The following is a 13358-nucleotide window of genomic DNA, read 5'->3' as shown; positions in this document are numbered from 1 at the left end:
GGCCAGAGCGACCACCTACTTGCTGAAAGATACTGTGAATTGTTATTGATATGCCGTAACTTAAATGAATGCCAAAATAACATCCAAAAAATTTGAATCTAGATTGCTTACTTGAAGTAACATTCTATGTACAGATATAAGGAATGAATTTTGAGCTACTGGGGCAACAGAACTTGGCTTCCAAACATTTGGATTTTAAGAACCAAGAAATTTTAGGAATAAGTAAATAAATAAATATAGATAGATAGATAGACATAGGGTTACCGAATCATAATTTTGCATAAGAAATATCTATCATTTACTAACAATATTTTATCATAGAAATGACATTTTAATATAAAAATGATAAAAGAAATTCTCAGAAGGAACACCTCATTACAAAATAGGAAAGTTAATATCCTTATAACTGACATATCTCAGCATACCCCTTTTACCCCGACTCCCCAAAAGCCTGCACATATCCATTATCACCTAGTTTTCCTCATTTTGTTATAGAAAGGTGAAAATCTTGTTTGGGCACCCATTGTTTTAAAACACATCTTGCCCAATCACTCCCTGATGCTTTCATTCTTTCTGTGGCATCTTAGCTCTCTAAATATCTCCAATGATGGAACATTTGCCGCTGTCGGACACAGGCTCTTCTGAGAGCAATGACTACTAACCTTACCCTTCTTCCTCTGGCACAGTCCCAAAGTATTACCAAGGTGGCTTTCCTCTGACTATGGTCCGACTATGGACTGGGGAAACAGGATCATGAAAATATTTTGTTTTTACTTAAAAAAAAAAAAGAGGCACTTCTTTGATGAAGTAAGATTAAATTGTAATTTTCTAAACAAAACAAAACAAAATGAAAAAAACAAAACAAAAAAACCAAAACAACCCTTGGCAAAGTAGCTTAACTTTTTGGGATCATTTCCTGGCCCGTGTCTTTCTGGACAAGATTCACTCAGTGTCTTATGAGGCCCTGGTGCAGTGGCCAATTGCAGCAGGTACCTGACTTCCCCACTGATTTGATAGATAAGACAATAGCAGGCAACAATGGCCATGTAGAGAATCATCCTTTACTAGGGCTACCAATGAAAACTCCAATATTACTAAAATCTAAGGTTACAAGGCCTACGAATAAGGAATTCGTTTGGTGATTGTGGGGCTATCAAGCCAATGCAGTTTTATTTGAGTATCTAAATGCCTTGCTAATATTTGCCTAATCTTGTTCTTTAGATTTAGGGCATGAGATGTTCATTCTTGGCAAATGGTCAATATGCCACCCAGATGTTCCACCCTTCAATGGAAGATATTTCAAAATTTATAGTTGCTTAATACAGGAACTAAAAATGCTCGTTCTGACCTTGAAGGAAAGCTCATCTTCATTGTCCCCATGGAAATCATACAAGGCTTTGGCCTTCCTCCCCTTCAGTGCTAAAGGAGACATACTTTTCATGTCAGCTGTGGAAACACCAAAATACAGAACATACTAAAACACAAATCCAACATTTTAAGAAACCTCCTTGTTATCCCCAGGACAAAATATTTTAATTAATTTTGAATTTATTTAACTTGCAAAAAGATGAAGGATGTTCTCTTAGCAGGAAAAAAATTATAGAAATATATTATAGAAATATAATTTTATGTTTCTAAAAAAAGTATAGAAAATTGGCCATTATTAAGTGATGGCATTTTTATCTTTTTTTTCCCTATAACTCGAACAAAGTATGAAGTACCAGGTGTACTGGTTAATAATGCGGATTTTGTAATCAAAGAAAACACGGTAATTTCAAGAGAAACATCAAAAGTGCTTTATTCAAAGTAACGTCCATCGCTAGCTACACATTTCCCTCATCTTTCAGGTAATTTGTGGATACCGTCCCAATAGAACTTTTCTTGTTTTGAGGCAAACCATTCAGAGAACCAATTTTCCACTTCTTTGTACGTTTTGAAGTGCTGCTCAGAAAGTGCGTGTGCCATCGATCAGAACAAGTGGTCATCTGAAGGAGCAAGGTCTGGTGAATACAGCGGGTGGGTTAATACTTCCCGGGCAAGATATTTTAACGTGTCTTTAACTGGTTTTGAAGTGTGTGATGGTGCGTCATCATGAAGCAAAATTACTTTGCCATGTCTTCTGGCACTTTCTGGTCATTTCACGATCAAAGCATGGCTCAAATTGATTATTTGTTGTTGGTAGCGATCAGTATTAATGGTTTCACCTGGTTTTAGCAGCTCATAATACACCACACCTTCCTGATCCCACCAAATGCAGAGCATTGTCTTCTTTCAGAAGCGATTTGGCCTTTCAGTCGGTGTTGATGGTTGACCTGGATCAACCCATGATTTTGTGCATTTGGGATTCTCAAAATAAACCCACTTTTCATCTCCAGTCACAATTCAATGCAAAAAAGACTTTCGTGCCGTTGAAGCAACATTTTACTGATGATTTTCGGTTTTCCGAAAAGTCAGGTACCTGCTGCATTTGCCTTTCGTTCAGTTGATGTGGCACCCATTTTCCTTCCTTTAAAATCTTTCCCATTGCTTGTAAATGATCGGTAATTGTTTGCTGAGCAACGTTTAATCTTTCTGAGAGTTGTTTTTGAGTTTGACACGCATCTTCATCCAATAATGCTTGTAATTGTTGGTCTTCAAACTTTTTTGGTTGACCTGCACGTTCTTTGTCTTTCACATTGAAATCATCACTTTTAAAGCATTTAAACCAGCATTCACAGGTATCTTGAGATGGAGCATGTTCACCATAAGCTTCCCAAAGTATACAATAACTTTCAGCAGCACTTTTCTTCAAAATAAAGTAATGAATTAAAATTTCCCACAAATGCTCTTTTTTTGTCAAGAAATTTGATGTTTTTAACACCTTCAGCAAATTTGACATATGAAGTTTTGAAGCTTGCTGTCAGTAACAACAAAATGGCATACATATCAAATCACATATATATCAACATATGTGTAACTCCATCTATTGAAAAAAATCCGCATTTTTAACTGGTTCACCTGGTATGAAGAAGAGTTTACAAAACTTTATGAATCAACTGTTTAAAATGAAGGCAAACAACTTAAACTGGTTTGGCCAGAGGGAAAAGAAATATGTATCGTTTTAAAGGTCTTGGGCTCCCCTTAGGAAGAAGAGCCACTTCCTGGAGTTGTTGTACCTGGGCAGGGCCGCACAAAGACTGCTGGGAAGATCCCCTCCCTGTCTCGCAGTCTGCCCTTGTACCAGTCGGAGTCCAGCCGCTGGAGGATCAGGATCCGTTCTCCCCTCCTGAAGGGTAAGTCATCACTGGTCTCCGCTGTAAAAGTGTGAAGTGCTTCACACCATTCTCCAGAAAGACTGTTATCCTGTTACAAAACAGAGGTTTGATAGGAAATATAAGATTTTATTTGAAACTAGAGGCCCGGTGCACAGATTTGTGCACGAGGGGGAGGGGTCCCTCAGCCTGGCCTGCGCCCTCTCGCAATCCAGGACCCCATTGGGGGATGTCCGACTGCCGGTTTAGGCCCGATCCCCGCATTGAGCGCCTGTCCCCTGGTGGTCACTGTACATCATAGCAACTGGTCAACCAATCGTTCCGGTTGTTCGGTCTTAACGGTCTCTTAGGCTTTTATATATCTAGATTTATTTCTACAGAGCTTAAAAAGTGGTGGGGAAAAAGCTAAGGGGTCATAAGATTTCAAAGCCTGAAGCTTTCTTTAAATCACACAACACTTTATGTTGCTATCTAGTTTCAGAAATAAAAATTTCCAATAAGTTTTTATCTTTGAAATATAATTCTACATGATAGATGTGATAAATTTGTGGCTTTCCTGCTTTTAAAGGATATATAATACTAAAGCAAAAACTTTTTTCTAATTATGATCTATGACATTAGTTATATATCTTAAAAATTAGGTAAAAGCATACAGTATTCATGTATAGTACTTATGACACTATGAAAGAATTCTGGAAGGCATATAATTTCCAGTGAAACTCTTCTAAATTATGGAGGATCAGAATGAATAGACTGTTAGTTCCTAGGTCTTTACTTGATTCAGAAGCTATCGGATTCCATGGCACAGGACTTCATTAATTCACTATTAATTTCATGAGGCGTAGTTAGCCCGAAGGCTGGCAGAATAACTACCCAAATATGGTGGGATAGTACGGTGGAATGTACCAGCAAGAATGCTTTTACCCCAAATACAGTAGAGGAAGGTTCTGCTCTGTGAAGAGGCCTCTCTGCCAAGTTAGGATGGGAGCCCTATGTTCAAGAAACAACCAACTGAGCTACCCTTACACGCCTAGGGCTAGTATGTAAAAATTTTACTCATTTTTTTCTCTCTCCCATTAAAAATAATACAAATGCTCCTAAATATTTGGAAAGTTCAGAAATGTACAAAGCAGCATGGAAAAAAACCTACCAACCCATAATCTTACCTCTTAGAGGCAAATGAATGTTAATAAATACATTTCCTTATAGTCTTTGTATGCTATATATTCAGTTCCCTAGAACATTTTCTTCCCATTACGTTTATTTTATAAATCTAGTTTTTCATGGTCTCAGAACATTCTACCATTAATGATCATATTTAGGTTGGTTCTATTTTTTTTCCTATGATAATAAAACTACTATGACTATCTTTGTGACTAAAACTTCTTTTTTACCCTATTTGGAGGGTAAAAAAATTTAAAAAAATCATTTGTACTTTTTAAAAAATATATATTTTTATTTATTTCAGAGAGAGAGAGAAACATCAATGATGAGAGAGAATCATTGACCGGCTGCCTCTTCCATGCCCCCCACTGGGGATCCAGCTCGCAACCTGGGGCACATGCCCTGACTAGGAATCGAACTGGTGACCTCCTGGTTCACAGGTCAATGCTCAACCACTGAGCCACACCAGCTGGGCTGTATTTTCTTGTTTTTAATACTCAAATAATTACTTGTTTAATGTTGAGTTGTATTGAATATTTGTTAACTAGATAAGTTAAATGATATTTTATCGTTGCTTTATAAGGCATTTTGATTATTTTTTAATTTAATTTTTTATTATTTTTTTCTTTATTGATTAAGGTATTACATATGTGTCCTTATCCTCCCATTGTCCCCCCAACCCCCCACTCATGCCGTCACCCCCCTGTTGTCTGTGTCCATTGGTTAGGCTTATATGCATGCATACAAGTCCTTTGGTTGATCTGGCATTTTGATTAATAGTAAGGTTAAAATATTTTTTAATATCAGCCACTTATACTATCTCTTTATCTCTCCTATTTTCCAATCATGTCTTTCCCCCTGTTTTCTATGAGGGTTTGCATTTCTTTCTAATCCATTTGTATGAGCTCTATATGCAATAAAGATGTTAACCATCTAAATATAGGGGTGGGCAAAAAGTGGGTTTACAGTTGTAATACAAATAATATAATAATTAATAAATAATGATACAAGAATTTTGTGTACTCACAATATAAATCTACTTTTGCCCACCCCTGTATTTATTTCAAACATTTGCTATATGAATTGAAAAAATGCTTTTATAACATTCTCTCCTGATAATTACGATTTTAATATCCTTCCCAGAGTTGAAACCTGGCTTTCAGTTATCTATCCAAGCAGCCTACCTGAGAATTTGCTCCAGAATCTTCTTTTTTGGTCTTCAGTGGTACCTTTGTGCCTATGTTAAAAAAAGTCAAAACTTCAGATGTAAAGACCATATAGTATTGGAGAAAAACCTTAGGGGAGAGTGAAAAGTCTGGCAATGCACAGGAGTCTCTTTGTAATTCTGACCAGACACTGTCCTCTCTGGGCTTTTTCCATTTTTCGTACAGTGAAGGAAGATGCCATTAGTTATACGCTCTAGCCCATTTCTGTTTAAAGGTCTATGATTATTCATATGCCATTTCCGATATGAAGCTATTGCTATTTACCTAAAATACCAATATCAGCTCTCTGATTACTTCAATAAGAGCTATCCCACACAAATGACCATTTTTAAATCATTTCTCATTCTATCTTAAAAAATATGGCAATATGGATTATTATGCAGCTCAAGTACTATCCTATTATTTAGTTTATTTCAATTAAGACAGAATATAATAAAAATGATATTCTCTATACTCACTGAAAACATTTGTACCAGAGGTGGGATGATCCTCAACGAGTTCCACAAGGTTAAGGGGGGAAATCCTAGTTCTGCCTCGAGGTTCTCCTCCAGCCCATTCTTCACTCACACACTCATTAAGAACAATACTTTCTCCCTCCAAGAAACTTAGCACATCCTTCTGGTCTCCAATATATTCAAACTGAGCACCACATCTTGGACCTCTGAACAAAGATTACATTTGTGGGTTAAACAAGAGAGTACTACTTTTCAAAATGCTTTAAAACCTTCATTCAGTCTTTCAATAAATATTCTGTGTTTATTATGAAACATGGTATACTAGACATAATTTAAACTTTTCCATGAAAAACTTTTTCAGATATGAACCTGTTCACATAGAAGGTCTAGTCAATGTCACAGAGACATGCAGAATTCTATAAGCTGGTGGTCAGTTTGCACTGCCATGTCTCATGACCAGTCTCTACATCTTTGTATTCTTGGACCACAGTAATTCTTGGCTCAGTCTGAAACCTTTCAGTTATAAATGCACTGGGCAAGACATCAAACTTCCATGACAGAATGCAATGGGCATCAGCTGGGCAGACTCAAATGCTCAATAAATGTTGAATCAATCATGAGTTGTATACAGAGATGAATGATCTTCAAAACTAGAAGGTTCGAATAAAACAGAAACTCAGCATACTATCTTGTAATACTTAATCTTTTACCTAACACTGTGGGTTTAAAAATGATTTTTGTATCTCCTTTAAAAAGGCTTAATTTCTGAGAATTAGAACAATCCTTAAATGATCGGCAATTCTGACTTTAAATAAGAGATAAAACTGTGTTACTAGAAGGCATGATTCAATACCAAACCTTCCCTTTGAGGTGTTAGAAAGAAAGTTTCAATAGCAACAGGCTAAGGAGATGCAAATGCCTGAAGAGAAAAGGTTGGTACAGGCTCCAATCAGATTCTGATTTAAGTCAGGTCAATGGACCAAGGGTCTGTGAGAGCCCACTTCAGATCCAACCTGCTGACACATTAAACACAGCTTAAAAATAGGAGGAAAATTTGAACCTGAAATAGAATTCCACTGTTGTGGCATCTGGAGTTTTCTTATTTGTGGTAACCTTTGCATTTATTTTCTAAAGCCCTCAGGGAGCACCTATGTATGTCTGACCTATTCAAAGACAGGTTTACAGTCTTCAGCAAGTAGTGAAGTCTATTATTTTGCTCATTTAACTGGAACATAAAGTTGCACTGTGGCAGTGTTTTAAATCATACAAGAAAGTTACAATGATGCATAGAAAGATACATTAATTCATGAAAAGGTCTTCAGACATAAAGGAAGACCCTTCCAACTTAACTCTTCCTTTAGTTTCTTCTAGCTCCTCTTAAAAACAAAACAATACAAAATGTCTAGCTGTTTTTGTAGGGTTCATATTTCTATAAGGTTAAATACTTCCTATGACGTGAATTTTGAACCTTCTAAAAATGTGCTGGTAGATAAATACCAGATGACCCAAATACATTACACCGGATGACAAACTGTCTCTGTTCGAGCCGTGGCCAGGCAGTGGAAATAGCAAGGTGGGCTCCTTGTGCTGCCTACATGTCCTGTACTGACATAAGGAGTTGCTTAGGTCAGCTTGTACCAGCACACTGAATTTTCATTAACATGTTAATCCACTATGGCTTTTAAATGTGAATAAATAATCACATATCTGAAGTGTTTAAGCTTGGTAATTATGGTATAACTAGAGGCCTGGTGCACAGGATTCATACACTGGTGGGGGGCGTGGCCTGCAGGGATTGGCCCGCTGTGGGAGCGCCGCTCATCCTGGTCAGCCGAGCGGCTGTGGACCTTCCCTCTGAGCAGCTTATCCCGGTCAGCTGAGTGGCGCTCCCACTATGGGAGCGCACTGACCACCAGGGGGCAGCTCTTGCGTTGAGAGTCTGCCCCCTAGTGGTCAATGCGCATCATAGCAACCAGTTGTTCCACCATTTGGTTGATTTGCATGTTAGGCTTTTATTATACAGGATTTGGTCACCTCCTTTGTATTTTGTGCAAAAGAACACAAATAAAACTTACTTATTAACACAGTGAGATGAAACTGATTCTCTTTTCCCATTTCCTCCTTCTGGAACATCAATCTAGTAAAGACAAATCAAGGCAACCATTGTATTCTTTTCAGATTTTAATAAGATGAATTTAAGGCTAGGTAATTAGAAAATACATGATTGAAATTAACAAGTTTTGACAGGTGTTTAACTGATTAAATGGTACCATAGGTGCCAAAGGTAAGAAATCCAGAATTTGGTTCTAAAAAACACACACACATAACTTGTGAGGCAGCCTTCCTTGATTAGCCAACCAATCAATTTCGTATTTGCTGGAGTAAGCACATTAATATCATTCTACCCTTGACTGAGTTTTCTCTATCCCATATCCCCTAAGTTGAAAACTTTAGATGAGGAGGACTTAAGATAGAGACTAGGCATCAGGCATTTGGCACCACTACCATCCTATTCAAAGTGTTGGTAGAATTCTACAATACTTTCTGACCCCAAAATAAAACCTTTTCATCAAACTTGTGGATTCTCTCCGCTTTCATAACTCTGGAATATTTTTTTCCACCAATGTGAATAGGGAAGGAATTAGTACCCAGTGCGCAACTACTAAGTGGCAAGCACTTTATATAACACCTCACAAGGCTCAGTGAAGCTAGGTTGTAATAAAATTTTTGACCATAGTATATATTCAGTCTTTGAGATCTATATTAAACAAACCAGTGCCCTTCTTAATGAATTCTAAAAGCTCAAAATTTCAAAACAATTTTTTAAAATTGCAGGCCTAGAAATAATACTTAACCAATAATGTGGAAGATTCAGTGTAATTTATTTTAGTGATGTAACTGTGCTTTTTAAAGTACTGTTACATTGGGTAGGAGAAAAATGAGGAAGGGTGCTAAAACTAACATTGTTCTTAATATTAATTTAGTGAATGTGGTTGGATTTTTCCAAAGAATCAGGGCATATTTATACTGGACAATTTTTAAAGCCCACATTTTATAATCCAAGAGACTCAAACTCATTTATATTAGAAAAACACAGGTTCTCTGTTATATTTGTGTGTTTTTAAGTCTCTGATGCAATGGAAAATCATTTGCCCCACTCCCTTTCATAGCTGTTAATGATCAACTATTTAAGCTAGTTTTATTGATATTTTCCAGTATCAGTAAGTTATATCAGAGACTGAGTCATACATACTCTTCTTTTAGTTACAAAGTGAAGTAGTAGTTTTTATATTTTATCCCCATGTTTCACAGTCACCTGGGCTTAGCACTTATAGGGCTCGACCATATAGGTCTGCTTTTACAAGTTAGGCTGTGAAGGAGTATAAAATGCTGACAATTTAATATAATTTTTCCCAACTGGATTTGAAATTATCATGTGAAAAACCATTAATGGACCACTACCTCCAATGAAAGTGCTTTAGTATTCCCAAGTCTATTTTTCTAAATGATGGAAATAAATGGAATGAAAAAATGAAAGAAACCAAAAACAAAATGCACTTCAAAGAAAAGGAAAAGTGGTACTGTTAGCTCAGAGAACATTCCTTCAGAACAATCTTGTACCTTTTGAGTCTTGTTTACTAAATTTTTCAAATAATTAACATATATTCTTAAGTGCTTATCAATCCTCCAAGAATAGCTGATTCACCAGATGACCTATAATGCTTTTTCACCTTAGGATTTCAGATAGCATTTAGAAATTAAGCTCTAGAACCCCATGATATATTAACAATTAAGCATTATCTAGTTGAAAAAACTTTTATTTTTTGAATTTTCCAAACACCAATTGAATCAATGGAAGAGAGAGAACTAGAACCCAAGAATCTAAGCTTCTGATTACTTTTCCCAAACTGCACGTTACATAGAACCCACTGAACATATGACCAATTGAAACAATCATGACCCACTTACAATTACTTTGACATGGTTGGCAGGAAATACCCCAGTCTGGTTTCTACATTTCCCTCTGTACCAATCTGTATCTATTTTTTCCAGAAGATAAACAATTTCTCCAAAAGTGAGATTCAAATCACCAACTTGCTCTATAAAATAAAATGATAAATTATTCTGGTTGCATGCAGATTTGATTAAAGCAGAGCACAAAGTATTTAGTTCTGTCCACCAAGGCAGAATGGTCTACTGACTCTGAGAACAGATTATATTAATTGAATTGACTTAAAAATATCTTTTTTTAAAATATTGCTGTTATGAGTTTCCTCTTTTAAGATCAAATTAAATACATTTATTATGCATTGACTGATGGGAAATGGTTAAAAATACCCCCAAAAAACAAACATTGTGCTGGCCAATGATTCCTATTGTGTCAATATAAACCTTTTGCTAAATACATATTGAACTATGAAAGGGTTTTATAGATGTAAAATATTCTCATTGTTCTCAATATGCTTAAAAATCATTACAATCTCAAAATATTAACTAAGGGAATACTATAGCTCTTTACTCACACTAAAAGAAAAATCTATCAAGTAGGTAATATAAACTTATAAATAAATCAGGAGTTTATCTGTAGTCTTGGATATAAAATATATTTAAAAGTTGATTTAAAAATTATATTTTCATCTCATAAATAATAGCTGAGCTATGTATGTAGGTTTTACAATTCTTAGAGAAAAGAGCTTCATTTATTAAATTTGAAATAATTTCACTATAATTATTACATGGTACCCACTATTTTGAAAGAGTTAAAAAAAGTTTGCAACTGGTAGGTATTTTGCTGTTTGTTCATGTGTAGGGAAACACCCTCTCTTTCTCTCTTATGGGGAGTTTCAAAAGCAAGGGTATGCAGCTAAGCTTTCTGGAATGGTTGGGTACAACTGACTATTCCTGAAGATGGGTGATTGACAAGGTGACCTCTCCAGTCTAGGATTCTGTTGTGCAGAGAATGAAGAAGGCTGGCCCTCAAGAGATTAACCCAAGGAGGATGCCTGCTCCTGGATTCTAAGGGCTCTACCACTTTATTATTTATGTCCTTACCTGCTGGAAAATCATGAAGAACGACAGCATGAGGTGCACTACTGTCAACAGGCTTCTGAGTGTGGCTTGGATCCTTTGGGGGAAAACAGGACTGTGAGTGAAGTATTCAGGATGGACGCTGGATTTACATTCACTCTGAGACCAATTTCCCCCCCCTCACTAGAGTCCTCTTGACATTTATGTACAAGATGCAAAACATACAGTTGAGCCAAATAAGAGAATCAATATCAAGTTTTAAAGGCATGTGTCCTTGCCCAGGGAGAAGAGAAAATAACCATCAATTATAATATCCTCCAGCATTTTTTAACAATGAGAGTTAAAACAAAATGTAATTACTGAACTTTTACAATTTTTTTTCACTAGAACCTATTCTAACCTGAAGTAGTGGTTTTTTTATCTCTTTACCTATCTGGAGTAGCTTTTCCCTAAAACTGTGAAAAGGACTAAATCTTAAGAGCAGAGCCTTAAAAGTTGTATCTTCATTAAGATGGGAAAAGAAGGAAGTTCTGCAATTGATATGCTTGCCCTTTAATGAAAAGAGCTAATGACTTCCACAAAAGTATAATTCACAAAAGTAAAATCTATTTCATTTAGTGCCACTTAACTGAATGCTTTCTCTAATTTAAAAGCCAACACTACCTCCTATGCTTGGCCTAGATTTTCTATTTAATCTGAATGGTTTATTCAATACAATTCTAAGTAAGTTAGCAAAGAGAATTCAATATTCTCTAACCGTCTAGCCAACTGCCATAGATTAGCTAGAGAAGAGGAGAAAGTTGAAGAGTGACCTTTTCTTATTAACAAGCAGTTGTTCTTCTTAGTTTCTTTATATAAACTAACAGGCTAATAATCCCTATCATCATCATAATCATCATCAAATTTGATTAAAGGATATCATTTGGAGTTACAATTTTAAAACTCTTCAACACTGGCAAACCTGCGAAATAAATGCAGGCACATTTTTTATGCCTTTTTTGTCTCTTCAACCCAACTCTTGTCCCCTCTGGGGTATCCCCATGCTTCTCTTCCTCTGCCCCTTCCTGGCCATGATGTGCCCAGTTGATCAGACTGCACTGTGGATAATGATCCACCTTCTCCATTTCTACCCCGAAGCACCTCTGCTCAGATCTTTTCTACATCTCACCTGCTCTTTCAGCCAAAATGCAACTTTGGCTGAAAGAGCATGCCTTTTCAGAAGGCATGCAGCATTCTCTCAAGGTAGGTAAACTGAGATACCAATTTAGGTCAAGACAGTAATGGCTAATAGCAATTTATTATATGAGTTTACCAAAGTAACACTGACATTTTCTTAGGGGCCACTCAGCACTTTCCCTTATATAAATGAGCATCATGGGAATTTCAGGGATTACAGAAAGAAACTGTGACATATTTTAAGTCTGGAGGGGCTTTAAAAAAAAAATAATTATTTATGCCCTGACCAGTGTGGCTCAGTTGGTTAGGCATCACCCGTGCACTGGAAGGTTGTTGGTATGATTCCTGGTCAGGACATGTGCCCAGGTTTGGGGCTCAGTAACCTGTGGGGACGTGTGGGAGGCAGCCAATCCATGTTTTGCTCTCGCATCGATGTTTTTCTCTCCCCCTTTCCCTTCCTTTCATTCTAAAAATCAATTTAAAAATCTTAAAAAATAAAAGTAATTATCTACATAATTTATTATGTTTTTCATTCTCCCCCCCCCCACCCCCCCGATTTATGCCTGTGGAAAAAAGGAATGACTACTCAATAAATTGTATTAGGCTAACATCTGGTCAAAATGGCAGTGTAGGTATATGCGGTAATTGCATCCTCCCACAACCACATCAAAATGCAACTAAACTACGGAACAACCAACATTCAGAACCACCTGAAATCTAGCTGAACAGAAATCCTATAACTAATAATACAAAGAAGCCACCACACTGAGATTGGTAGGAGGGGTCTAGATGTGGAAGGGGCTGAACCTACACCCACATATAGCAGATAAAAATTAGGAGGGATATCGCCACTACAGAGGTCCTCCCTGAGGAGTGGGGTCCCAGCCCCACACCAGGCCCCTGAGCCCAGGGTTCTAGTGCCAGGCCACATATTAGAATCAACCAATGAGTCCTGGCCTGGTGGCTCAGTTGGTTGAGTGTCATCCTGTGCTTTGGAAAGTTGTACGTTGGATTCCTGATCAGGGCACATATCTAGGTTATGGGTTTGATCCCTGGTC

The 13358-nt window shown here is 36.9% G+C and overlaps 1 protein-coding gene across 3 annotated transcripts in view; it reads right to left on the bottom strand.

The window, feature by feature from the left end:
- The window catches only part of SH3D19 (SH3 domain containing 19), a 170792-nt gene that overhangs the window by 3731 nt on the left and 153703 nt on the right, over window positions 1–13358 (bottom strand). For all 3 annotated transcript variants that reach the window (XM_054717691.1, XM_028151642.2, XM_054717690.1), the window contains 7 exons: window positions 11149–11221; window positions 10066–10196; window positions 8172–8233; window positions 6100–6302; window positions 5600–5652; window positions 3156–3342; window positions 1349–1446 (listed from right to left, as the gene is read on the bottom strand). In XM_054717691.1, coding sequence (XP_054573666.1) covers window positions 1349–1446; window positions 3156–3342; window positions 5600–5652; window positions 6100–6302; window positions 8172–8233; window positions 10066–10196; window positions 11149–11221 — 807 coding nt within the window. The remainder of the gene's footprint in view (window positions 1–1348; window positions 1447–3155; window positions 3343–5599; window positions 5653–6099; window positions 6303–8171; window positions 8234–10065; window positions 10197–11148; window positions 11222–13358) is intronic.

Source organism: Eptesicus fuscus, chromosome 6 (genome assembly GCF_027574615.1).
Source record: "Eptesicus fuscus isolate TK198812 chromosome 6, DD_ASM_mEF_20220401, whole genome shotgun sequence".
In the NCBI taxonomy this organism is placed as follows: domain Eukaryota; kingdom Metazoa; phylum Chordata; class Mammalia; order Chiroptera; family Vespertilionidae; genus Eptesicus; species Eptesicus fuscus.
The sequence above is the reverse complement of the archived record's forward strand: the minus strand, read 5'-3'. Positions and strand labels throughout refer to the sequence as shown.